Source organism: Callithrix jacchus, chromosome 7 (genome assembly GCF_049354715.1).
Source record: "Callithrix jacchus isolate 240 chromosome 7, calJac240_pri, whole genome shotgun sequence".
NCBI classification, from domain to species: Eukaryota; Metazoa; Chordata; class Mammalia; order Primates; family Cebidae; genus Callithrix; species Callithrix jacchus.
This window is the reverse complement of record NC_133508.1, coordinates 52,362,646-52,386,646: the sequence shown is the minus strand read 5'-3', so window position 1 is coordinate 52,386,646 and position 24,001 is coordinate 52,362,646. Positions and strand designations below refer to the sequence as shown.

General features: G+C 52.0%; 1 protein-coding gene across 7 annotated transcripts in view; it reads right to left on the bottom strand.

Annotated features, from left to right (window-relative positions):
* KAZN (kazrin, periplakin interacting protein) overlaps positions 1 to 24,001 on the bottom strand; it is a 1,282,700-nt gene that overhangs the window by 73,551 nt on the left and 1,185,148 nt on the right. For all 7 annotated transcript variants that reach the window (XM_035252956.3, XM_035252957.3, XM_035252962.3 and 4 more), the window contains one exon: positions 8,404 to 8,540. In XM_035252956.3, coding sequence (XP_035108847.2) covers positions 8,404 to 8,540 — 137 coding nt within the window. The remainder of the gene's footprint in view (positions 1 to 8,403; positions 8,541 to 24,001) is intronic.

Genomic DNA, 24,001 nt, shown 5'->3' with positions numbered 1-24,001 from the left:
GACCCTCAGGATCACTTTTGTCTCATTGCAGTCACTGGTTCACACCACTACTCATGAACAGACCAAGGGTGCTAGGCCTCATGGGAAGGCCTTGTGGGAGCTTTCAATTTTGGACTCCCACCTCCCTGGGGTCATATTCCCTGACAGCAGGAGAGTCTGGCTCAGCAGCAAATGCCACAGAATGTTCCGTACAGTGCTAAGGGTTTTAGGTGCATTATTCTGTTTAAACCCCACAACCACCCAAATTACCCCTATTTCACAGATGAGCAAACTGAGGCCCAGAGAAGTAAAACACCCTCCTCATCCCATGGACAGTGTGGTAGAGGTCTCAATCCCTGCTGGTACCTGAGGTTGGAAAGGAACTGAAAGGAGACCCCCTGGGAGGTCTGGAACTGGGTGGGGGTGGGGGTGGCGGGAATTTATGAGGGTGGGGTTTGGCCAGACCTTGTGGGGCCTCGGATGACAGCCCTGGGAGCCAAGGTTCTTTGGGGCTGCCAGGACGTGGGGATCACATAGACATAAGAATGAAGTGTGGCAGGACGGGGAGGCTCACGCCTATAATTCCAGCACTTTGGGAGGCTGAGGCGAGTGGATCACCCGAGGTCAGGAGTTTGAGTCCAGCCTGACCAACATGGAGAAACCCTCTCTCTACTAAAAATACAAAAAATTAGCTGGGCATGGTGGTGCGTGCCTGTAATCCCAGCTACTTGGGAGGCTGAGGCAGGATAATTGCTTGAACCTGGGAGGCGGAGGTCGCAGTAAGCCGAGATCACACCATTGTATTCCAGTCTGGGTAACAAGAGCGAAACTCCTCTCAAAAAAAAAGGCGGGGGGAGTGGAATGTGGAGAGTGGAGGAGGGGGCTGCAGGAGCATGAAGGTCTGGTTGTGGGCTGGGCACGGTGGCTCACGTCTGTAATCCCAGCACTTTGGGAGGCCAAGGAGGGTGGATCACTTGAGGTCAGGAGCTTGAGACCAGCCAGGCCAATGTGGTGAAACCCTGTGTCTACTAAAAAAAATACAAAAATCAGCCAGGTGTGGTGGCGCGTGCCTGTAATCAATCCCCGCTCCTCCAGAGGCTAAGGCACGAGAATCGCTTACCCAGGAGGTAGAGGTTGCAGTGAGCGGAGATTATGCCACTTGCACTCCAGCCTGGGCAACAGAGCAACACTCCGTCTAAAAAAGAGGTTGGCTGGGGAGGTGGCAGTGGTGGGATGAAAGTGGCCTGTATTTGATGTGGCCTCTCCACTCGGCCTCACCCCGTGTCTAGCCCTCAGCCTGGCTGCCTGGCCTGCTGTGAACTTCCTCCGCTGGACTCGTGGAGAGTCCCCCAGTCGCCCTTCCATCTGCAGTCGCGTGTCAGGGAAACTGCATTTGGCAAAGCTTTCCGAGATGTTGAAATTTGCCATATTCCGTTTTTTTGTTTTTGCTCTTTTTTTTTTTGAGATGGAGTCTTGCTCTGCCACTCAAGCTGGAGTGCGGTGGTGTGATCTCAGCTCACTGCAACCCCTGCCTCCTGCTTTCAAGCAATTCTCCTACCTCAGCCTCCCGAGTAGCTGCAACCAGGCGTACACCACCATGCCCAGATCATTTTTGTGTTTTTAGTAGAGACAGGCTTTTGTCATGTTGGCCAGGCTGGTCTTGGACTCCTGATCCCAGGTGATCTGTCCACCTCAGTCTCTCAAAGTGCTGGATTACAGGCATGAGCCACCACGCCCGGCCATCGGCCAGATTCTGGACAGGCCAAGACCCCTCTTTCTCAGCAGCTTTGTTCCTGTGCTGCCTCCCAGACCCCCAAGTAGCTCAGGGCCTGGGGTCCTTCCTGCTGCCTGCCCCAATAGAGTCCTGCAGGGGTTTCCTGGAGAAGTTGGGTGGGCCATGGCAGGCTGGGGGGACAGAGCCGAGTAGGCTAGGGAACCTGAGGGTTCCAGTCATCCTGTTCCAGGGGGACATTTACCTTGCACATAAAATTGCAAATCATTTTTGGTAACCAGTTGCAAGATCTTAAAAGAGGTGAAATAAAACCAGGACTTGTGGCTTCAGTTTTGCCAGACTGGCTCTAAACACGTGTCCTTGGGTCAGTCACTTAACCCCTGTGGGTCTCAGTCTTGCCACATGTAAAATGGGGCTGAATCCAACAATGACTAAAAAATTGTTTCAATGTTACTATTCAACCGATCTGCTGGAACTACAGGAGCGACTCTCTCCACTTCTAATAATAATATTAATAACTTAATTTTTATTTTTTTTGTAGACAGAGTTTTGCTCTTGTTGTCCAGGCTGGAGCGCAGTGGTAAGATCTCAGCTCACCACAACCTCCACCTCCTGGGTTCAAGCAATTCTCCTGCCTCAGCCTCCAGAGTAGCTGGGATTACAGGCACGCACCACCATGCCAGGCTAATTTTGTATTTTTCATAGAGATGGGGTTTCTCCATATTGGTCAGGCTGGTCTCGAACTCCCGACCTCAGGTGATTCACCTACTTTGGTCTCCCAAAGTGTTGGGATTACAGGTGTGAGCCACCGTGCCTGGCCCAAGATCTTAATTTTAAGGTATTAATTTTTAAAAAATGAGTGCTTTCCGGGCCGGGCACGGTGGCTCACGCCTGTAATCCCAGCACTTTGGGAGGCCGAGGCGGGTGGATCACGAGGTCAAGAGATCGAGACCGTCCTGGTCAACATGGTGAAACCTCGTCTGTACTACAAATACAAAAAATTAGCTGGGCATGGTAGCGCGTGCCTGTAATCCCAGCTACTCAGGAGGCTGAGGCAGGAGAATTGCCTGAACCCAGGAGGCGGAGGTTGCGGTGAGCTGAGATCGCACCATTGCACTCCAGCCTGGGTAACAAGAGTGAAACTCCGTCTCAAAAAAAAAAAAAAAAAAAAGAGTGCTTTCCAAATTTCATTTTTCTAAATGAACCTGAAGGGTATTATGAAGCCACTCAATAAAAGTGACACTTGCTGCTCAGCTGTGGCCACAGGGAGCTGCCCCAGCAGCCACAGCTACAAGGCTTCCATCCAGTAGCTTCAACCCCACCCCAGCTGCTGGTCAGACTCGGGGGATGCCCCTAGTCACCTATGACTTAAAAAACGACATGGTGTTCTCCATGGGAATTTTACGGCCAAATAAAAGCAAACTTACAAAAACTTTGAGATGGATATGGATACATTAATTACCTTGATCTGATCACTATACCTTCCAAGTATCCAACCATCACTATGTACCCCACTAATATGCACCGTTTTTGCCAAAACAATTTTAAAAACCAAATTGGGATGTACCATGACAAGACACAGATAAACATTTGTAGGAAACTTTAGGTTGGCCACTGAAATAGCCAGCACTCCACCCATGGCTCACGGGGACAGCTGTGACCTCCTCTCTCTGTTCGGCCTTGGGTTGTTGAAAACAGCAAACAGTGGGAATGATTCCTTTGTTCCTCTGAGCATGTCCTGAGGGGTGGGAGGAGGGAGGACCAGGGAAAGGCTGGTCCTGTAAGCTCTGGTGCCGGGCTTCCTGGGTTTGCATCCTGCCTCTACTCTTTTCATAATCGTGTGGCCCTGGGCCCATGACTTTAAGTCTCAGTTTTCACCTGTTAAATGGAAGGAATAGGGACAACCACTCCTCACAGGATTGTTATGGAAGTAGCAAATGTGAAGAGATGGGGGCAGTGCCTATGCCTAGTAGGTGAAAAATAAACATCTGCTATGGGCAATATTATGTTCATGCCTACATACAGTAGGTGCACAATAAACACCTGCTATTGGTAATGTCACGTTCATGCCTTATATAGTAGGTGCCCAATAAACGTCTGCTACTGGTAATGTCACGTTCATGCCTTATACAGTAGGTGCACAATAAATCTGCTACTTGCCGTGTTCATGCCTGTATACAGTAGGTACACAATAAACATCTGCTATTGGTAATGCCATGTTCACACCTGTGTACAGCAGGTGCGCAATAAACATCTGCTATTGGTAATACCACGTTCATGCCTGTATACAGCAGGTACACAATAAACATCTGCTATTGGTAATACCACGTTCATGCCTGTATACAGCAGGTACACAATAAACATCTGCTATTGGTAATACCATGTTCATGCCTGTATACAGTAGGTGCACAATCAGCATCTGCTATAGGTAATACTATGTTCATGCCAGTTCCTGCTGGTGGCCTCTGAAGGCAGCCATCACCACAATCCTTGCCAGGACCATTACCTGGTAACAGCACCATCTCTTGGACCCTCTTGGACTCTGCTCAGCACTCTCTTTTTCTTTTCCTTTTTTTGAGACAGGGTCTCATTCTGTTGCCCAGGCTGGAGTGCAGTGGCACAATCTTGGCTCACTGCTGCCTCAACCTCCCTGGCCTAAGCAATGCTGCCGCTTCAGCCTCCCAGATAGCTGGGACTACAGGTGTGTGCCACCATGCCTGGCTAAGTTTTTAATTTTTGTGTAGAGATGGAAGTCTCACTCTGTTGTCCCAGGCTGGAGTGCAGTGGCACAATCTTGGCTCACTGCCACATAACTTTCCTGGCTCAAGCAATCCTCCCCAAGTAGCTGGGACTACAGGAGTGTGCCACCCTGCCTGGCTAATTTTTACTATTTTTTGTAGAGATGGAGGTCTCACTCTGTTGTCCAGGCTAGTCTTGAACTCCTGGGCTCAAGTGATCCTCCCACTTTGGCCTCTCAGAGTGCTGTGATTACAGGCGTGAGCCACCACCACACCGGGCTGCTTTTCTAAATCCTGATCCGTCCTCCTTCAGGGCACACATTCTCAGGGAGCTTTTTTTTTTTTTTTCTGAGATGGAGTTCCACTCTGTCACCAGGCTGGAGTGCAGTGGCACGATCTTGATTCACTGCAACCTCCGCCTCCCAGGTTCAAGTGATTCTCCTGCCTCAACCTCCCGAGTAGCTGGGACTACAGGCTCGAGCCACCATGCCCTGCTAATTTTTGTATTTTTAGTAGAGACAGGGTTTTACCATGTTGGCCAAGATGGTCTTGATCCCTTGACCTTGTGATCCTCCTGCCTCGGCCTCCCAAAGGCAGCCCTTTCTCTGGCTCCTGATTCCTGGGTCTTCTGAGACCCTCTGTCCCTCCCAGAAGGTCTTATCTGGGTTCCTTTCTGCACAGGTCTTGCCTCCCCACCTTTTTCCCAGAGACCAGGCCTACGTCTGGTGTCTGCGTGGGACCAGCCACAGCTCCACCCCTGCACACCCGGGGCCTTCGTTTCCTTCTCTGGGTTTGCCAGTGAGACCAACACCAGCGAGCGGCAGGTCAGGGGCTGGGAGAGGGGCTTTGAAATCCACTGTGGAATTTTCGTGATCAAATGGCTGACTCAGCAATAATAATGGTAATGATAATGATAATATGGTAGCGAGCATATGCCGCTACCCCAACTTGCCTTCCATGCCCTGGAAACCTCAGTGCTGACAGCCCTGGGCTGTGAGCAGCTGCAATCTTCATCCGGCTTTACAGATGTCAAGGCTGGACCGGTGACAGTCAGCTGTTTGCCCGTGCCACTCCACTAGCAATCTCAGAGGTGAGATTCTAACCCCGCTGTGTGCTCTTAATCCCTGTGTGACCCTAGGAGGAGGAAGTCCCAGGAGGAGGAAGCTGGTGGCTCAGGTGACAAGTATAAAGTCAGCTTGAAGCCTGTCTCCTGCCCTGGGGCCAGCATGTCACTGAAGGCTGTGGGCTGGTTCTCTGGCCCCCCGTGTACTATCCCCAATAATCATGAGGTGACCAGGTTTCCCTGCTGCTGAGCATGGAATAGGCTGGTCAGGCAGAGGCTCTCCCTGCCTTGCCCACTGAAGAAAGATCAAGCTCCTTGGGCTGAGGATGGAGAAATGAGAGAGGCGGACACAGAAGGGGCGGCAGGGAGCAGAGGTGACCAGAAGACGCTGTGCTGGGTGCCAGAGGCAGACGGGGTTGGGGGAAGAGGCACACTGCACAGGAGGAAGACACACAGGCTCTGGACCCAGGCCCTGTAAGCCCCCTGCCCTGCCATCACCAGCCATATGACTGTGGATGTGCTATCTTTCCTCTCTGTGTCTGTCGGCTCATCTGTGAAAGGGGAGGATAACCACACGCCTTGCAGTGTCCATGTGAGTGTTCAGTGAATGGACATACACGAGGCTCTGAGAACTCTGCCTGCAAGCCCCAGAAGTACACACCGTCACTCCCACAGCGAGTGCCTGTGAGCACACACCTGTACCTGCATCATCAGACAGGAGAGCGCGGTCCCCTGCCCCGGAAGTATACACCGTCACTCCCACAGCATGTGCCTGTGGGCACACACCGTCACTCCCACAGCGCGTGACTGTGGGCACACACCTGTACCTGCATCATCAGACAGAAGAGCGGGGTGCCCTGCCCCTCCCTCCCTCTGCATGGAAGTCACTCCTGAGCCCCTGGCCTCTGCCTCCCTGATGGTGGCCAAAGGCAATGCTGGTGAGCGAGCCTCACCCTAAGGAGCAGACCCCAGGCCCACAAGCTGCTCCCCATGCCAGAGCCTGAGAAAGCAGCCTCTGTGGCCTCCTGTGCCTCCCTCTGCCTCCCTTCTGGGTTGTCCCCTTCCTGCCAAACTGTTTGTCTGTGGCAGGCATGGGGAGGCTCAGTTCATCTAACATGAAGGGGAGCCAGGTCAAGAAGGCAGGGCAGGGGGATCTGGACAGGCAGGGCAGGGGAGGGCTGGGCCGAGTAGGCAGGTCATGGGGATCTGGGTGGGACAGGTGGGGCAAGGGGGAGCTGGGTAGGCAGGGTGGTTGGGGACAGGCAGGGTAGGGGGAGCTGGACAGGCAGAGTAGGGGAAGTCGGGCATCGAGGGCAGCTAGAAGCCCTAGATCCCCATCTAGCCTGGCCCAAAGAACCCTGGAGGCTCCTTTCATCACAGAAAGGAAGTGATGTGTGTGCTCGGGAGGTAACAGTGAGCAACCACTGGGGAAGACCAAAGCGGGGGTGGGGGCCCAAGCATCTAGATTCAAATCCAGGCTTGGACACTCTGGTCTCTTAACTTGGGCTTGGAGGCAGCATCTGGGAAGAGACCCATTCACCCGCCTATCGCTTCCCACTGTTCAAACAAGGAGCCTCGAGTTGAACACCCTGTGACAAGGGCTGTGACCAAGATGCCCACACAAGGCAGAAAACAGAGGTGAGAGGGGCATTCAGCTTGAGGCTGGAGTGCAGTGGTGCAATCCTGGCTCACTGCAGCCTCCACCTCCCGGATTTCAGTGATTCTATGCCTCAGCCTCCTGAGTAGCTGGGACTAGAGGTGTACACCACGAAGCCCGGCTAATTTTTGTAATTTTAGTAGAAGGGCTTTTGGCCAGGCTGTTCTCAAATTCTTATCCTCAAGCAATCTACCCACCTGGGTCTCCCAAAGTGCTGGAATTACAGGCATGGGCCACTGTGCCTGCCCAGGGGACTGACTCTTTGTTAAGTTTTGGTGTCCTCTTTGGCACGTCATACCACAGATACCAGAGAGATACATGGTGAAACAAATTTCTCAGTTATCTGACCCATAAACTCCTACTCACCCCACAGAGCCCAGTGCATATGTCACTTCCTCTGCGAAGGCTTCTAAGACTCCCTCCCTATAGGAAGAACTTCCTGCTGCCTCACTGGGGCTCCGCAGCTCTCTCTTCACACTTTTATTATGGTGTTGGTAACGGTCAGCTATGCATGCTATTGATGATGCTTGCTACGTGCCAGGCACCAGCCTGAGTGCGTGGCCTTCATCAAGTCATAGAATCCTTATTGTAGCTTTGAAAGGTCCGGCACAATCACCATTCTGCAGAGAGGAAACTGAGGCTCTGAGAGTTCAGTGAGACACATAAGGGCATGAAAAGGAGGAGCCTGGATCTGAGCCCTCTTGACTCCCCGGTCCACGCTGTCCTGACTGTGCTAATCTGTCTAGGCCTGTTTGCCCAGGAGACGTGGAGCTCCCCCTCTGGGGCTATGCTGGTTTTATTTCAGTGCCTAGGTCTGGCTGAACACATCAAAGGTGTCCCTATCTGTGCTTGGGGATTCAAGAGAAAGACCCTGTGAAGGTAGCCAGCCAGCAGGGGAGGTGGGAGCTGGTGTGTCGGGAGGGGAGGGGAGGGCAGGGCTGGTGTGTCGGGAGGGGAGAGGGGGCAGAGCTGGTGTTTCGGGAGGGGAAGTGGAGCAGGGCTAGTGTGTCGGGAGGGAAGAGGGGGCAGGGCTGATGTGTCAGGAGGGGAAGGGGGTGGGGCTGGTGTGTCAGGAGGGGAGGGGAGGGGATGGGAGGGCTGGAGTGTGGAGAGGGGAGGGGAGGCAGGGCTGGGTGTCAGGAGGGGAGGGGAGGGGATGGGAGGGGAGGGGAGGGGAGGGAGGCAGGCTGGTGTGTTGGGAGGGGAGGGGAGGGGAAGGCAGGGTGGCACTGACCTTGCGGTGCTGCTCATAGTTGCGGATGAAGTCACGGAGCTGCTCCTCGCGACTCTCCAGCGTGGCATACAGCTGTTGCATCTGGCTCACCAGGTCTGTCTTCTCGCCCTTTAAGCGCTTCCGGTCAGCTTTCATGGCTGGGGATGAAGAAGAGAGTTAGTTCCCAAGATCCTGGCTGTCCCCTCCTGATGCCTGAAATGCTGAGAAGTGGCATCACTGCTGTTGTCTTTGTAACAGGTGAGAAAACAGGGCTCAGAAGGATGAAGCGTTCCTCCCATGCGCCCCTGCCACTTGGTGGCAATCCTGGATTCCAAGCCAGGCTCACCTATGTTGAGAGTCCTGATTCTCACCTCTCGGCTATGTGGATCTGACCAGGGAGCAAGTCCTTGTTTAAACTGCTTTCCCAGCCATAAACTGGCTGAGTCTTCAATGCTGGAGAACTAAGGCCTGGTGGACTCCAGAGGCCCCTGGCTCAGAAAGCAGACCGGGCCTCAGTTCCCAGCCAAAAGGAACCCCAGGGCCACCCTAAGCCCAGCGGAACCACTTAGCCCAGCCCAACTGCCCCTCCTGCCTCACTCCTTCTGAGGGGAGAATTATTATGCTAAAAACACACACCAAGACATGATACCAAAAGTGTGAGCAACAAAAAAAAATACAGATATTTTGACCTCATCAAAATTAAAAACTTTTGTGTTTCAAAGTATATCATCAAGAAAGTAAAGGACAACCCACAGAATGGGAGAAAATATCTGCAAATCCTGTATCTGATAAGGGGCTTCTATCTGAAACATACAAGTCTCTCTTACGACTTGATAATAAAAGCCCAGGAAGCCATTTAAAAAACGGGCAGGTTAGGTGTGGTGCTCATGCCTGTAATGCCGGCACTTTGGGGGGTCAAGGTGGGTGGATCACTTGAGATCAGGAGCCCGAGACCAGCCTGCCCAACATGGTGAAATCCCCTCTCTACTAAAAATACCACAAATTAGCTGGGTGTGGTGGTGCGTGCCTGTAATCCCAGCAACTCGGGAGGCTGAGGCAGAATCACTTGAACCTCGGAGGCAGAGGTTGCAGTGAGCTGAGATGGCTCCACTGCACTCCAGCCTGGGCGACAGAGTGAGACTCTCACAAACAAACAAAATGGGCAAAGGATCTGAACAGACACTTCTCCAAGAAATAGCCAATAGGCACATGAGAAAACTCGCAATCAACTGTCATCAGGGAAATGCAAATCAAAACCGCAGTGAAACAGCACTTCACACTCACCTCAAAGCTGCAGTGAAACACCACTTCACACTCACCTCAAAGCTGCAGTGAAACAGCACTTCACACTCACCTCGAAACTGCAGTGAAACATCACTTCACACTCACCTCAAAACTGCAGTGAAACAGCACTTCACTCTCACCTCAAAGCTGCAGTGAAACACCACTTCACACTCACCTTAAAGCTGCAGTGAAACAGCACTTCACACTCACCTTAAAGCTGCAGTGAAACAGCACTTCACACTCACCTCAAAGCTGCAGTGAAACAGCACTTCACACTCACCTCAAAGCTGCAGTGAAACAGCACTTCACACTCACCTCAAAGCTGCAGTGAAACAGCACTTCACACTCACCTCAAAGCTGCAGTGAAACACCACTTCACACTCACCTTGAAACTGCAAACACCACTTCACACTCACCTCAAAACTGCAGTGAAACAGCACTTCACACTCACCTCAAAGCTGCAGTGAAACAGCACTTCACACTCACCTCAAAGCTGCAGTGAAACAGCACTTCACACTCACCTCAAAGCTGCAGTGAAACAGCACTTCACACTCACCTCAAAACTGCAGTGAAACAGCACTTAACACTCACCTCAAAACCGCAGTGAAACACCACTTCACACTCACCTCAAAGCTGCAGTGAAACAGCACTTCACACTCACCTCAAAGCGGCAGTGAAACAGCACTTCACACTCACCTCAAAGCTGCAGTGAAACAGCACTTCACACTCACCTCAAAGCGGCAGTGAAACAGCACTTCACACTCACCTCAAAGCGGCAGTGAAACAGCACTTCACACTCACCTCGAAACTGCAGTGAAACACCACTTCACACTCACCTCAAAACCGCAGTGAAACACCACTTCACAATCACCTCAAAACTGCAGTGAAACACCACTTCACACTCACCTCAAAGCTGCAGTGAAACAGCACTTCACACTCACCTCAAAGCGGCAGTGAAACAGCACTTCACACTCACCTCAAAGCTGCAGTTAAACAGCACTTCATACTCACCTCAAAACTGCAGTGAAACACCACACTCACCTCAAAACTGCAGTGAAACACCACTTCACACTCACCTCAAAACCGCAGTGAAACACCACTTCACAATCACCTCAAAACCGCAGTGAAACACCACTTCACACTCACCTTAAAGCTGCAGTGAAACAGCACTTCACACTCACCTCAAAGCTGCAGTGAAACAGCACTTCACAATCACCTCAAAACCGCAGTGAAACACCACTTCACACTCACCTTAAAGCTGCAGTGAAACAGCACTTCACACTCACCTCAAAGCTGCAGTGAAACAGCACTTCACACTCACCTCAAAACCGCAGTGAAACAGCACTTCACACTCACCTCAAAGCTGCAGTGAAACACCACTTCACACTCACCTTAAAGCTGCAGTGAAACAGCACTTCACACTCACCTCAAAGCTGCAGTGAAACAGCACTTCACACTCACCTCAAAACCGCAGTGAAACAGCACTTCACACTCACCTCAAAGCTGCAGTGAAACACCACACTCACCTCAAAACTGCAGTGAAACACCACTTCACACTCACCTCAAAACCGCAGTGAAACACCACTTCACAATCACCTCAAAACCTCAGTGAAACACCACTTCACACTCACCTCAAAACCACAGTGAAACACCACTTCACATTCACTTCGAAACCACAGTGAAACACCACTTCACACTCACCTCAAAACCACAGTGAAACAGCACTTCACATTCACTTCGAAACCACAGTGAAACACACTTCACATTCACTTCGAAACCACAGTGAAACACACTTCACACTCACTACAACAGCGAAAAATAGAAAACAGACAATAGTCAGGGTTGGTGGGACATGGAGAATCTGGAATCCTCAGGTACTGCTGGTGAGAATGTGAAATGGCGCAGCTGCTTTTGGAAGAGTTGGATAGCTCCTCCAAAGATTAAACGCCAAATTCCCATGTGACCCTGTGATTCTATTCCTAGGTGTATATCCAAGAGCTATGAAAACTAAGTCTACACAAAAACATAGATGCTAATGTTTACAGCATTTTCACCAGTGCCCAAAAGGTGAAAACAACTCGAAAGTCCACCAGTGGAGGAATAAATAAGCAAAATGAGATGTATCCACGCAATGGAATACTACTTAATAGTGAATAAAAACAAGGACAGCCATCCCTCAGTATCCATGGATATGGGCTCCAGGACTCCCTGTGGACACCAAAATCCACAGCTGCTCAAGTCCGTTATAGAAAATGGAACAGTATTTGCACACAATACCCCCCACTCCGTATACTTTCAATTACCTCTAGATCACTTACAATGGCGAGTAAAATATCAATGCCACAGGAATAGTTGTTATACTGTATTGTTTTGGGAATAATGACTAGCAAAAAAATCTGTACATGTTCAGCATACATACAACCATTCATTTTCTTTTCCTGAGTTTTCTTTCTTTCTTATTTTTTTTTAGACAGCGTCTTGTTCTGTTGCCCAGATTGGAGTACAGTGGCGCAATCTTGGCTCACTGCAACCTTCACCTCCTGGGTTCAAGTGATTCTCCTGCCTCAGCCTCCTGACTAGCTGGGATTATAGGTGCATACTACCACGCCTGGCTAATTTTTGTATTTTTAGTAGAGATGGGCTTTCACCATGTTGGCCAGGCTGGTCTCAAACTCCTGACCTTAAGTCATCTGCCTGCCTTGGCCTCCCAAAGTGCTGGGATTAGAGGCATGAGCCACAGCGCCTGGTCCCTAAGTATTTTGATCCACGGTTCATTGAATCCATAGATATGAAACCCATGGATAAAGAGGCCAACTGCACTGATACTTGCAACAACATGGATGAAACTTGAAAACATGCTGAGTGAAAAAGGCCAGGCACTAAAGGCCATGTATTATGTGATTCAATTGATAAGAAATGCCCACAGTGGGGTAATCTACAGAGACAGAAAGGAGATGAGCAGCTGCCTCGGGCTGGGTGTGGGGTGGACGGGGATGGAGGGGTGGGAGCTACGAGTGTAGGATTTCTTTTGAGTTGATAAAAATGTTCTAATATTGGTTGTTGTGATGGATGCATAACTCTGTGAACATACTAAAAACCACTACACACTCTAAATGGGTGAATTGTATGGTATGTGAATTACATGTCAGTAAAGCTGTTAAAAAAACAAAACAAAATAAGGCTGGGTGCATTGGCTCATACTTGTAATCCCAGCACCCTGGGATCTTCCAGGAGGACTGCTTGAGCCCACGAGTTCGAGACCAGCCTGGGCGTCATGGTGAGATCTTGTCTTTACAAAAAATAATAATTTACAAAAGGAGCTGATTGTCGTGGTGCACGCCTGTGGTCCCAGCTACCTGGGAGGCTGGGGTGGGAGAACTGCTTGCGCACAGGAGGTAGAGGCGCACGCCTGTGGTCCCAGCTACCTGGGAGCCTGAGGTGGGAGAACTGCTTGCGCACAGGAGGTCGAGGCGCACGCCTGTGGTCCCAGCTACCTGGGAGGCTGGGGTGGGAGAACTGCTTGCGCACAGGAGGTCGAGGCGCACGCCTGTGGTCCCAGCTACCTGGGAGGCTGGGGTGGGAGAACTGCTTGCGCACAGGAGGTCGAGGCTGCAGAGAGCCATGTTCATGCTACTGCACCCCAGCCTGGGTAATAGAGAAAGATCCAGTCTCTAAAGCCAAACCAAACATGCACAACACAATAAAACACATGGTCTCCCACATCCGGAACACCCCCTGCAAGCAGCATGCTCTGCCCCCTCCAGACTCTTCCACACAGTGCTGGCTCCTTGGTGAATGGAATGGGTTAAGGGCAGCCTCTGACTGTAGGGCGGGCTCCACAGCCTTTGCTCAGACCCTTAGCACTCCATCCTTTCCCCAGAGAGAATACCAAGGTGGGGTTTCTGAGGCACCCCTCTCCACAGGCTCCTTGTGTCTGGAATTGTGGAGGTGGTGGTGGAGGGTGGGGAGGCAAAGCAACTCTTGGGCTCTGCAAACTTCCAGCCTGATAAGGCCAGAGTGGTTAAGTCATTTGCTTAAAGTCACACAGCCATGTCTGACCCCGAAGTTGACACCTGACCCTGTGTTATGCTGCCACCATGGTGAGGCCCCTAAAACCTGGAGGGTTCCCAGCCCCAAGGCCAGCTGAGGGCAGAATACGGGATGGCAACGGCTGCGCCATCCCATCTTGTCCCAAACGTCCAATCCTGCAAAGGCAGCCCGTATACGTGAAAGAGCTGAGGACACCAGGTATGGCTTAAGGACTGGGGACTCGGAGCTCCTGACCCAGTGTCTGGCATAAGCTGATGTCCTTCTGGCCCCGTGGGCTCCCTTTCTTCCTCTTGCCCTTCACCCCCTACCGCAGGTGGGAGGCAGGTCAATGGGACCATGTCACCATGTGCAGAGCCATGGCGGGGGGAGGCTCATGCAGTGGGGACTCAGGTTTCAGGCAGCTCTTTAAATTCCAGCTTTGAGCTTCCCGGCTCCCACAGCTGGATCTGTCCTCTCCGGGCTGGCTTGACCGAGCAGCAGTGTAGGTTACCGGGGCTGGAATTTCAGGCCTGCTGGGCAAGAACCTTAAAGGGCCAGGACAGTAGAGACCACAGAGAGGACTCTGCGGCTTCACTCCTGCCAGGCAGGGGGTGGGCCCCGCAGGTCTCAGGCAGTGGGTGGGAGGCCCCAACGCAGCTAGGCTAGTTTTGTGCCCTGCCCCCTAACATGGTGTGACCACAGTACTGGTGAACTTCACATGAAGAAAACCCAACATCTAAAGATATATGACTGGGCACAGTGGCTCATGCCTGTAATCCCAGCACTTTTGAGAGGCAGACAGAGCACTTGAAATCAGGAGTTCAAGACCAGCCTGGCCAACATGTGAAACCCCGTCTCTACTAAAAGTGTAAAAATTAGCTGGGTGTGGTTGGCATGTGCCTGTAGTCTCAGCCATTCCAGAAGCTGAGACACAAGAATTGCCTGAACCCGGGAGGCAGAGGTTGCAGTGAGCCAAGATCACACCACTGTACTCCCACCTGGGCGACAGAGCAAGACTCTATCTCTAAAAGGCCAGGCTCAGTGGCTCACACCTGTAATCCCAGCACTTTGGGAGGCTGAGGCGGACAGATCATGAGGTCAGGAGTTTGAGACCAGCCTGGGTAATATGGTGAAACCCCATTTCTATTAAAAATACAAAAATTAGCCAGGCATACTGGCACGCGCTTGTAGTCCCAGCTACTAGGGAGGCTGAGGTAGAACTGCTTGAACCTGGGAGGTGGCGGTTGCAGTGAGCCAAGATCATGCCACTATACTCCAGCCTAGGGGACAGAGTGAGACTCCACCTCAAACAAATAAATAATAAATAAAAATAAAAATAAGGATGTAACCTGGTCAGAAGGTTCCTTAAGGAAGAGCCTGGCTCCGCTGTCACTGACGAATGGGAAATTTCCATTTGCACGTGCTTATGGGATCCTGGCCGCTCTCCCATGAGAGGCAGGTGCACGGGTGAGGATTTTTATCATCCCATCTCACAGAGGGGAAAACGAAGGCCACACAGCCGGTTAACAGCAGAGCTGGGGTTGAAGGGGCAGCTGATTCTCAATCCCAGGCTGATTTCAGGCTGGAGAGTAGCAGGGGAGTACTGCCGAGCTTGCGGAGTGGCTCCTTGGGGCAGGGGCGCTGACCCCAGCCATGTTGTCACTGTGGCTTCCAGGAACCTCACTGAGTCCTCCTGCCCCAGTGGAAAGAAGCTGCTACTGAGCAGGCCACATGGGCTCCCTGGCAGATTTACACCTCTGCCCTCTGGTTGGCAGGGAAATCATGCCTCTGCCTTCTGGTTGGAAATTAACCACATCTACATTATCCTAATCTCCATGAGAACCAAACTCCAGACTCTGCTCTTGGCAATTGGAGACCCTGGGAGGGCACCCCCCAGCCCCCCAACATGGCATTCCCAGGTCTTTCCTCTCACAAAGGGCCTTTGAGGGGGGAGAAGTGCAGCCTCATGTGGTCTCTATGGGTCTCCCTGCTAATCCATCCTTGTTACCATTTATCTGGCAGTCCAAAGGGTGTGTGCACATGTGCCTGGCTCTGCCTGTGCAACCTGCAGGCCGTCTCCATGGTCGGGCAGGGTTATGCCTCCTGCATCTAACCTGGGGCCCTCGGAGAGCAAGAGCCACACCTGTGCCTGTAGATTATTCACTTCTGCCTAAGAGGGGACCTACAGCTCTCCCCAGACTGTTCAACTAAGCACCTACTGTATGCCAGGCTTGCTGCTGTGAAGACAGAGGTGAGCCAGATGTGGTTCCTGCTGTGTGGGAGGCTGACGCTCTCAGAAGAGACAAACTCACACCTATGGCTGGCACTGGTACCATCCACCCTCCTCTTCACCATGACAGCTCCAATTCTGTATGGGAGGGAATGTGTCCAGCTAAAATGCTCAATTTCCCAAGCTCCCTTGCTTGGGAGCTTGCAAGGGGCACGTGTCACAGTTCTGTACATTAACATGCACACAGACAGGCTGGGCATGGTGGCTCATGCCTGTTATCCCAGCACTTTGGGAGGCTGAAGCAGGTGGATCGTGTGAGGTCAGGAGTTAAAGACCAGCCTGACCAACATGGTGAAACCTTGTCTCTACTAAAAATACAAAAATTAGCTGGGCATGGTGGCAGGTGCCTGTAATCCCAGCTACTCAGGAGGCTGAGGCAGGAGAATCACTTGAACCTGGGAGGCGGAGGTTGCAGTGAGCCGAGATCACGCCATTGCACTCCAGCCTGGGCAACAAGAGTCGAACTGTCTCACAAAAAGATGCAAACAGACACCTACCGGGAAATCTAATTTTCTTTCTAAGCCCTTTTTTGAGCACAAGGACAGAAGATATGAGCTAAGAATGAGGAGGAAAAGGAAAAACAGAAACGGCCAGGGCCTCCGATGCCCTGGGATGCCTTACAGCAGGAGAAAAACAAGCCCCAGTGTTTTGGGGTTTATTGTTACATGCAGCCCAGCACATTCCTAACAGACATGCCAGGGCAGGCCATGAGACGTGCTCACCCTCTCACATGAGGCTTCACTTCATGGTTCCTTTCCACGGGCACTCCTTGCTCTGCCCAACTCTGGGCTGGACTCTGCCAGGCTAAAGACCAAGACAATACGAAAGCTGAGTCTTTAGGAATGAATGCCAGGTGAAGAATGACTAAAAACAAAACAAATGCACACTGGCTGTCGTGTACCCAAGGAGGTGACGTCCAATTTGCACACGGCAGGTGGTGCAACTCTACACAAGCAAGGAGGCGGGTGCAATGGACCCCCAAGAAATCATTTGAAATCTACACACAGCTATGAAAATGATGCAATCAAACTCTTCCTTTCTTCCTCATAGCTCTGCTTTTCTTCTCTCCTTCAAAACCTGTTCTGATCGTCCCCAAATGCTCCTAATGCAAGATGAGCTGCCAGCCTGCAAGGCATGGCTGTGTTTTTCTGGGACCGGCCTCCTGACTCAGCCCCTGGCTCCCCAGGGCTCTGCGCGCCTTCCCAGGCATATAGCTTCACCCATACGGGTCCTATTCCAGCAGCCACGCCACTGGAACCACTGCCATGGTGACTGGTGATGTCATGCCCAGCAGGCCCTGCAGGACCATGGAATGAGACCAGTCGCTCCTGGGAATGTGGGGACCCTGGTGGCAGGAGGGAGGGTGTGTAGGGAGAGACTTATTTTTCCAACTCAGAGGTGACCACAGGCATGCCTGAGATGAGGGTGTGACTGGGGGCCCAGCTGTGGCCCCACAATGATGGCATGTCTCTAGGCTGGGCCCTGCCAGGCCAAAGACTGAGAAAACATGAGAGCTGAATCTTTAGGAATGAATGCCTGGTGGAGAATAACTAAAAACGACACAAAGGTGCCTCTGGCTCTGTCGTGCTCACAAGGAAGCGACATTCAGTTTGCCCTCCAGCTCCCACTGATGACTCTTCCCTCTTCCTTCCCTGGCTTTGGATGCCACAGCCTCTAACCTAGATGTGGGTCATGGCAGAGTGGAGTCAGGTCCACATTTCACTCCTGCAGGTGCAACTATTGGTGGGCACAGACCAGAGAGAAGACTGGTCTCTGCAGTTACATTTTTGCTCCCCCTGGGCAAACCAGATCCTCACCTCCAACGCCCAAGGGAGAGGAGGCCACAGCCACCATGCATGGAGAACAGTGTAGGTTCTTTCTTGGCTTTTCGGCCTTTGGGGTCTGTGGGCCTGGGGAGTAAGGGATTTTAAAGGGTGATTTTGAGTACAAAGGGTTTTCTCCTTACCCACCAAGGCAGTGTGTGCAGTGACAGCCACACCTGGGACTGAGGAACAGGCTCTTAACTTTCCCCTCTCTAAGCCTCAGTTTCCCCCCAGCATCCCAGCGTAATGAGGGTGCTGGATTCTGTGAGTATCCTTTTAGCTTCTTTGTTTTCTGTTTCTTTTTTTTTTTTTTTTTTTTTGAGATGGAGTTTTGCTCTTGTCGCCCAGGCTGGAGTGCAATGGCTTGATCTCGGCTCATTGCAACTGCCGCCTCCCAGGTTCAAGCAATTCTCCTGACTCAACCTCACGAGTAGCTGGGATTACAGGCATGTGCCACCATGCCCGGCTAATTTTTCTACTTTTAGTAGAAATGGGGTGTCATCATGTTGTTCAGGCTGGTCTTGAACTCCTGACCTCAGGTGATCTGCCCACATCGGCCTCCCAAAGTGCTGGGATTACAGGCATGAACTAATGTGCCCTCCCCCTTTTAGCTTCTGAGATCACAAGAGACCTCACTTGGCCCCATGCTGCCCCGCAGTGAAGGTGTGCTGGACACCCCACAAACACGTCATGGTCTTGGCCAAGGCTGCACAGCAGGGTAGAATGCTGCAAGGCTGGGTTCAGGAATGTGCTTTCCTGCCCTGGCTGTGAGCCCTCAGGCACGCCATTTAACCTCTCCAGACCTCGGCTTCCCAGATAGGGAAAAGATTTCCACATAGTGACATTCAGAAGTACCAGACACTGCTCTAAGCCCCTTACGGGTTTTATCACTTAATTCTCACAACTACCTGATGGAGACATTCCATATTAAACATGAGGAAGTAGGCACCCGGGGAGATGAAGGACGCTGACTTGGTGGGGAGTGGCAGAGCTCACTTGGCCCTGGAACCCACCCTCCTAATCTCACTGCTCTTCTGCCTCCCAAATCTCCAGTCCCAAACCACCCCCGCAGTGACGGCACAGGTGGTGACTACACGCCAGTCCTACCCGCTCTTAAGGACCTTGTGCTGGGGATGGGGTCGAACCTGTTTTACGGAAGAGAAAATGGGCTAATGGGGTTAACTTATGCACCAAGAACCACACAGCTAAAGTAGCAGATGATGGCCTTGAACCTAGGCTGTCTGACAGCGAGTCCCCCACCCTCGTTCATCAGCCTCCCATCAGTGCACAGCACTGCAAACAGTGTCACCACTGCATCCAGCCATAAAACCGGCGGATGACCCAAATGCTTGCACCGGGCCCATCCGCTGTGAGAGGCTGTTTCTGCAGCTCTTACCCTCCCCCTCCCCGCTGAGGGCTTTCTGAGCTTTCCATTAAAGGCAGTTTAACATTCTGGTGTGTACCCCTTAACTGCTCCGTGGTTGCTGGAAGAAGGGTGTGTGTGGAAGTTAGCAGCCCTTAAAAAATCCTTTCCTACCTCCCCGCCACGATGCTGTCCCAAGACAGAGTCTCATTCCGTACACATAGTCAGGTTTCCCATTAGTCTGAGCTTAAAACGCTGTGTGCCCGGCCAGGAGCGGTGGCTCATACCTGTAAGCCACTCCCAGCACTTTGGGAGGCCAAGGCCAGCAGACCACCTGAGGTTGGGAGTTTGAGACCAGCCTGGCCAGCATGGTGAAACCCTGTCTCTATTAAAAAAACAAAAATTAGCAGGTGCAGTAGTGAGTGCCTATAATCCCAGGTACTCGGGAGGGTGAGGTAGGAAAATCACTTGAATCCGGGAGGTGGGGGTCGCAGTGAGCCAAGATCGTGCCATCGTACTCTAGCCTGGGTGACAGAGCGAGACTCCCTCTCAAATGAACAAACAGATAAAAAAACTACTGTGGGCCCAATCCTGGATGTGGCAAGGTCAGGAACGCTGGTAAAAATTTCCAGCCTGGGTGGACCCTGGACTCAGAGGGTGGGCTCAGAGGTGAGGAGGAAGTTGGCAGGCAAAATGGAATCAGGCCACGTCAGACGGTCCCAGCTGCTGCCAGCAGGGGGCCCCCTTTCTTTTTCCACGCAACATTCCTGTCCCGTGGAACCTTCAGTCTACATTCTGCGAAATGAGGGGTGGGCAGGTGGGGGCCAGAAAGCCTGACAGACCAGTCTGTGGAGCTCAAACCTCTGAATAAACACCCACAGGAATTCGAGGCTCTCGGAGTTCTTCCAATTCTGCTTTCCTTTACAGATGGGGAAACTGAGGCCCAGAGAAGGAGCAAGAATGCCCAATGCACAGAGAATCAGCTGAGGTCTCCAGACTCTTAGGCCAAGGCACCTGAGTTAGAAGCACTGGCTTAATCTAAGTTTGATTAAGCCTCAGTTTCCTCATCTGCAGAACGGCACCTGAGAGTACAGTTGTCCCTCGGTATCATGTGGCATTGGTTCCAGGAGCTCCCCCAGATACCAGAATCCACAGATGCTCGAGTCCCCAATAAAACAGAGTATTTGCATACAATGTACACACGTCCTCCCCTGTACTGTAAATCATCTCTAGATCATCTATAACACCTTATACAATGTAGCTGCTGTGTAAGCAGTCGTTACACTGTATTGTTTAGAGAGGAAGGACAAGAAATATTTCTTGCACATATTCAGTACGGACACAACTATCCTTCTTTTTCCAAATTGTTTTTGATCCGTCGTTGGTTGAATTCACGGATGAGGAGCCCATGGATCCAGAAGGCTGGCAACCGTATAATCATTTCTGTCCCCATAAGGGACAAGCTGTCTGGTCTTGAGTGACTGTGGGGTGCTGACCTTGAGCATTTTGGGAGAAGAGAGCCTCAGAAAGATAAAGCTTCAGAGTTGGGGTGGTCCTGGGTTCTGGTGCTGCCTTTTTCCCCCTCTCTAAGCCTCAGTTTCCCCCCAGCATCCCAGCATCATGAGGGTGCTGGATTCTGTGAGCTTCCTTTTAGTTTCTGGTATCTCAAGAGACCTCACCTTTGCCACTTGCTCCTTAGTAGCTGGGGGTTCCTGAGACCCCACAAGCAACTCCTCTGAGCTTCCCCATCCCAGCTGTTAAGCTGTACATGGTCATCTCTACCTGGCAAGGCTGTGTGTGACAGGACAGAGCCCAGCTGCATACAGCAGGTGTTCAGTGTCAGCCTCTCTTCTAGTCTTCCAGCTCCCCACGGCTCCCCAGGCCTGAGCTCAGGTTCTAGGAGGCCCCAGAAAAGACAGGTTGATGTGAGCAACAGGCTGGTTTCACAGTAAAGAGCCCCGGGGAATAGACCCAGATCAGGGAGAAGGAAAGGGCCAGTTGAGGGCAGCAGGTTCAAGGCCACAGATTTATGGTCCCGGGATGGGTAGACACCAGTTTGTTTTTTTCCTGTTTCCAAGATGAGTAAGGTGAGTTCGGCAGAGGTTAGAGTTTAACCTGCTTTATAAAGGTTAATCAGGTTCTCGTCACATCAGGTGATGCTCGGGTGTGAGTGAAAACCTGACGCAAGGATTCCAATGAGTGGCAGGCATCAGTGGCAGCCGGGAAAAATATGCCCGAGCTGGACCTGGTCAGAGAGGTGGACGTGGCTGGCTGGTCTGGGCTCTGACCTGAGGTGGCTCTGCTGCTCCTCACTCTCTCTCTCTCTCTATATATATATTTTTAAGATGGAGTCTCGCTCTGTTGCTCAGGCTGGAATGCAGTGGTGCAATCTTGGCTCACTGCACCCTCTGCCTCATAGGTTCAAGCAATTCTCCTGCCTTGGCCTTCCGAGTATCTGGGATTACAGGTGCCCACCAAACATGCCCAGCTAATTTTATATTTTTTGTAAAGATGGGGTGTCACCATGTTAGTCAGGCTGGCCTTGAACTCCTGACCTCAAGTGATCCACCTGTCTTAACCTCCCAAAGTGCTGGGATTACAAGGCGTGAGCCACCGTGCCTGGTCTGCTCCTCACAATGTTAATTTCCTTTATCGTGTCACCATGAGGTGATGTGAGTTGACTGGCTCGCACAGCCAACAAGTGGCTGACCTGGAACCTGACCCCAGAACTTTGATGCTCAGGCCTCTGATCCTTCCAGATGCCCCACAGACCCTCTCTCCAAGTGCACCCTGGGAAGTTAGTCAGCATGACCTTTCCAACCCCCTGCCTGGAGCAGGAAAAGCAAGTATCTGGAATAGCTTATTTTCCAGTACTACGCCAGGGCAGACATGACTAATCAACTAGACTCCCTGGGAAGCTGGGTTGATTAGGGATGTCTGCCACGGTACAGAAGGGAAACGGTAGATTTGCCAGCTCTGCCCTGGACAGGGAGGCAGATGCCAGCAGTGCCTGGTCGGGGCTGGCATGTTGGAGAACTATTCTGGTCAGTGCTGTGCCAATCACCAGCATACTCCATGGAACCAAGGCCAACTCTACTTAACCAAAAGAGTGAAAACCAATTTTCTCAACTGGTAGAAAACGAGTCTATTCACACCAGTGACACAGTGGCAAACAAACTCCGAACAGCATGTTTAAGGGTGAAACAGCAGACCTGACTTCCCTCAACTGGGCCAAAGGTAAGTGAAGGATTACTGACTTACTGATTTTCACGTCCACTCCCAAACAGTGGTATAAGCCCCCGGACAGCAGGGACCTGTCCTGTTTCTGTCCTCCATAACTACCTATCCTCCATAACCACCGCAGTGCCTGGCACATAGTAAGCACTCAGGAAACAGTGACTCTTGAATGACTGAATGAGGTGGACAGCCCCAGGGACGGCAGGACCCTGTGCCCTGAGGGCAGAGGGCATCTTGTTTTTCTTTGTCTCCTCTTGCCCTCTCTGGGAGGGGCAGGTCATGCTAATTTTCCCGTGCCTCCCGACAGAACCCTGAGCGTCAGTCCTGTGATCTCGGAGCTGGCCATGGCTTGGCTGAAGTTCTAAGCTGCCTTGGGCTGGGCGAACTGTGTCCACATCTCAGCCAGGAATGAGAAGACTCAAGCAGACCAAAGCTTCTGCTGATTCGGGGTGCTCAAATTTTAAGGTGCCCAGGGCTGGGGAGAGACCCCAGGCATTGTGCTTCCCACTTCTACCCTCCTGCTATTAGCCTGGCTGCTGCTGTGTCTTCCCTTCCACCAGAAACTGAGGCCTCCCCTTTGCTACCAGAGGCTCCTCGGGCCATCTGAGTTCTCAGCACTTGACATGTGCCCTCTACTGAATTTTTCTCTGCATCAGAGGAACATGCGATTCTCTCTCACAGAAAACCCCCATGCGATCCCATGTCCTGCTCCGGCTCTCCTTCCATTTCTCTTCATCCTTTTGGAAGAAAAATGTTCAGAAGGGCTGACTACATGGCAGTCTCCAGTTCCCTCCTCCCATCCTCTCTAGGACCAGCCCTGGCTTTTCCATGCCGGTCACCAGCGACTTCTGAGGGTGAACCCACATTCTCCATCTGATGAGCTCTGCCTTCAGCAGGCAACGCAGGTGATGGCAAGTCCTCACTTGGCCCCCAGGGACCGTGTTCCCGGTTTCCTCTCATCTCCGCCTGCTCCATTTTGGACCCTGTTCCCTTCTGACCTCTGGGCATTGGTGGCTTCAGTCCAACCCCAGGCTCCAGCCTGGACCTCATCCCTCAACTCCAGACCCAGAGCCCAGAGCATCCACACCTCTGCTTGAACCCCTAAAAGCAACTCACACTTAACACATCCAAGATAGTCCCTGCCTAGTCCCCAAGAGCCTGCTCCTCTCAGTCCCTTCAAGCCCAGTTCATGGTGGCCTTAGCCTTCCTGTTGCTCTGGCCTCAAACTCTGGAATCTTCCTAGACCCCCTCCCCGACATTTCTCACACCCCACCCCCAATTAATCACAGACCATGCCAGCTTACCTTCAACATGGCACCAGGACCTGGCCCCTTCCTACCACTCCTCAGTCACCACCCTGCTCTCCCTCCTGGGCTGTGTCACCACCCCCACCCTCATATCTGGGTCACATAGTAGCCTCCTACCTGGTTTTCCAACCCTTTAGTGGACGTCAACCCTGCCGTGGGGCGGTCCCCTTCAAAGGCAGCTCAGGCCATGTCACTTCTCTGCTTCTCTCCCACGGCTCCTGTCTCCCTCAAGCGGGAGTGCAAAGTCCTTCCAACCGTCCACAAGGGCCCCCCAAGATCTGTCCCC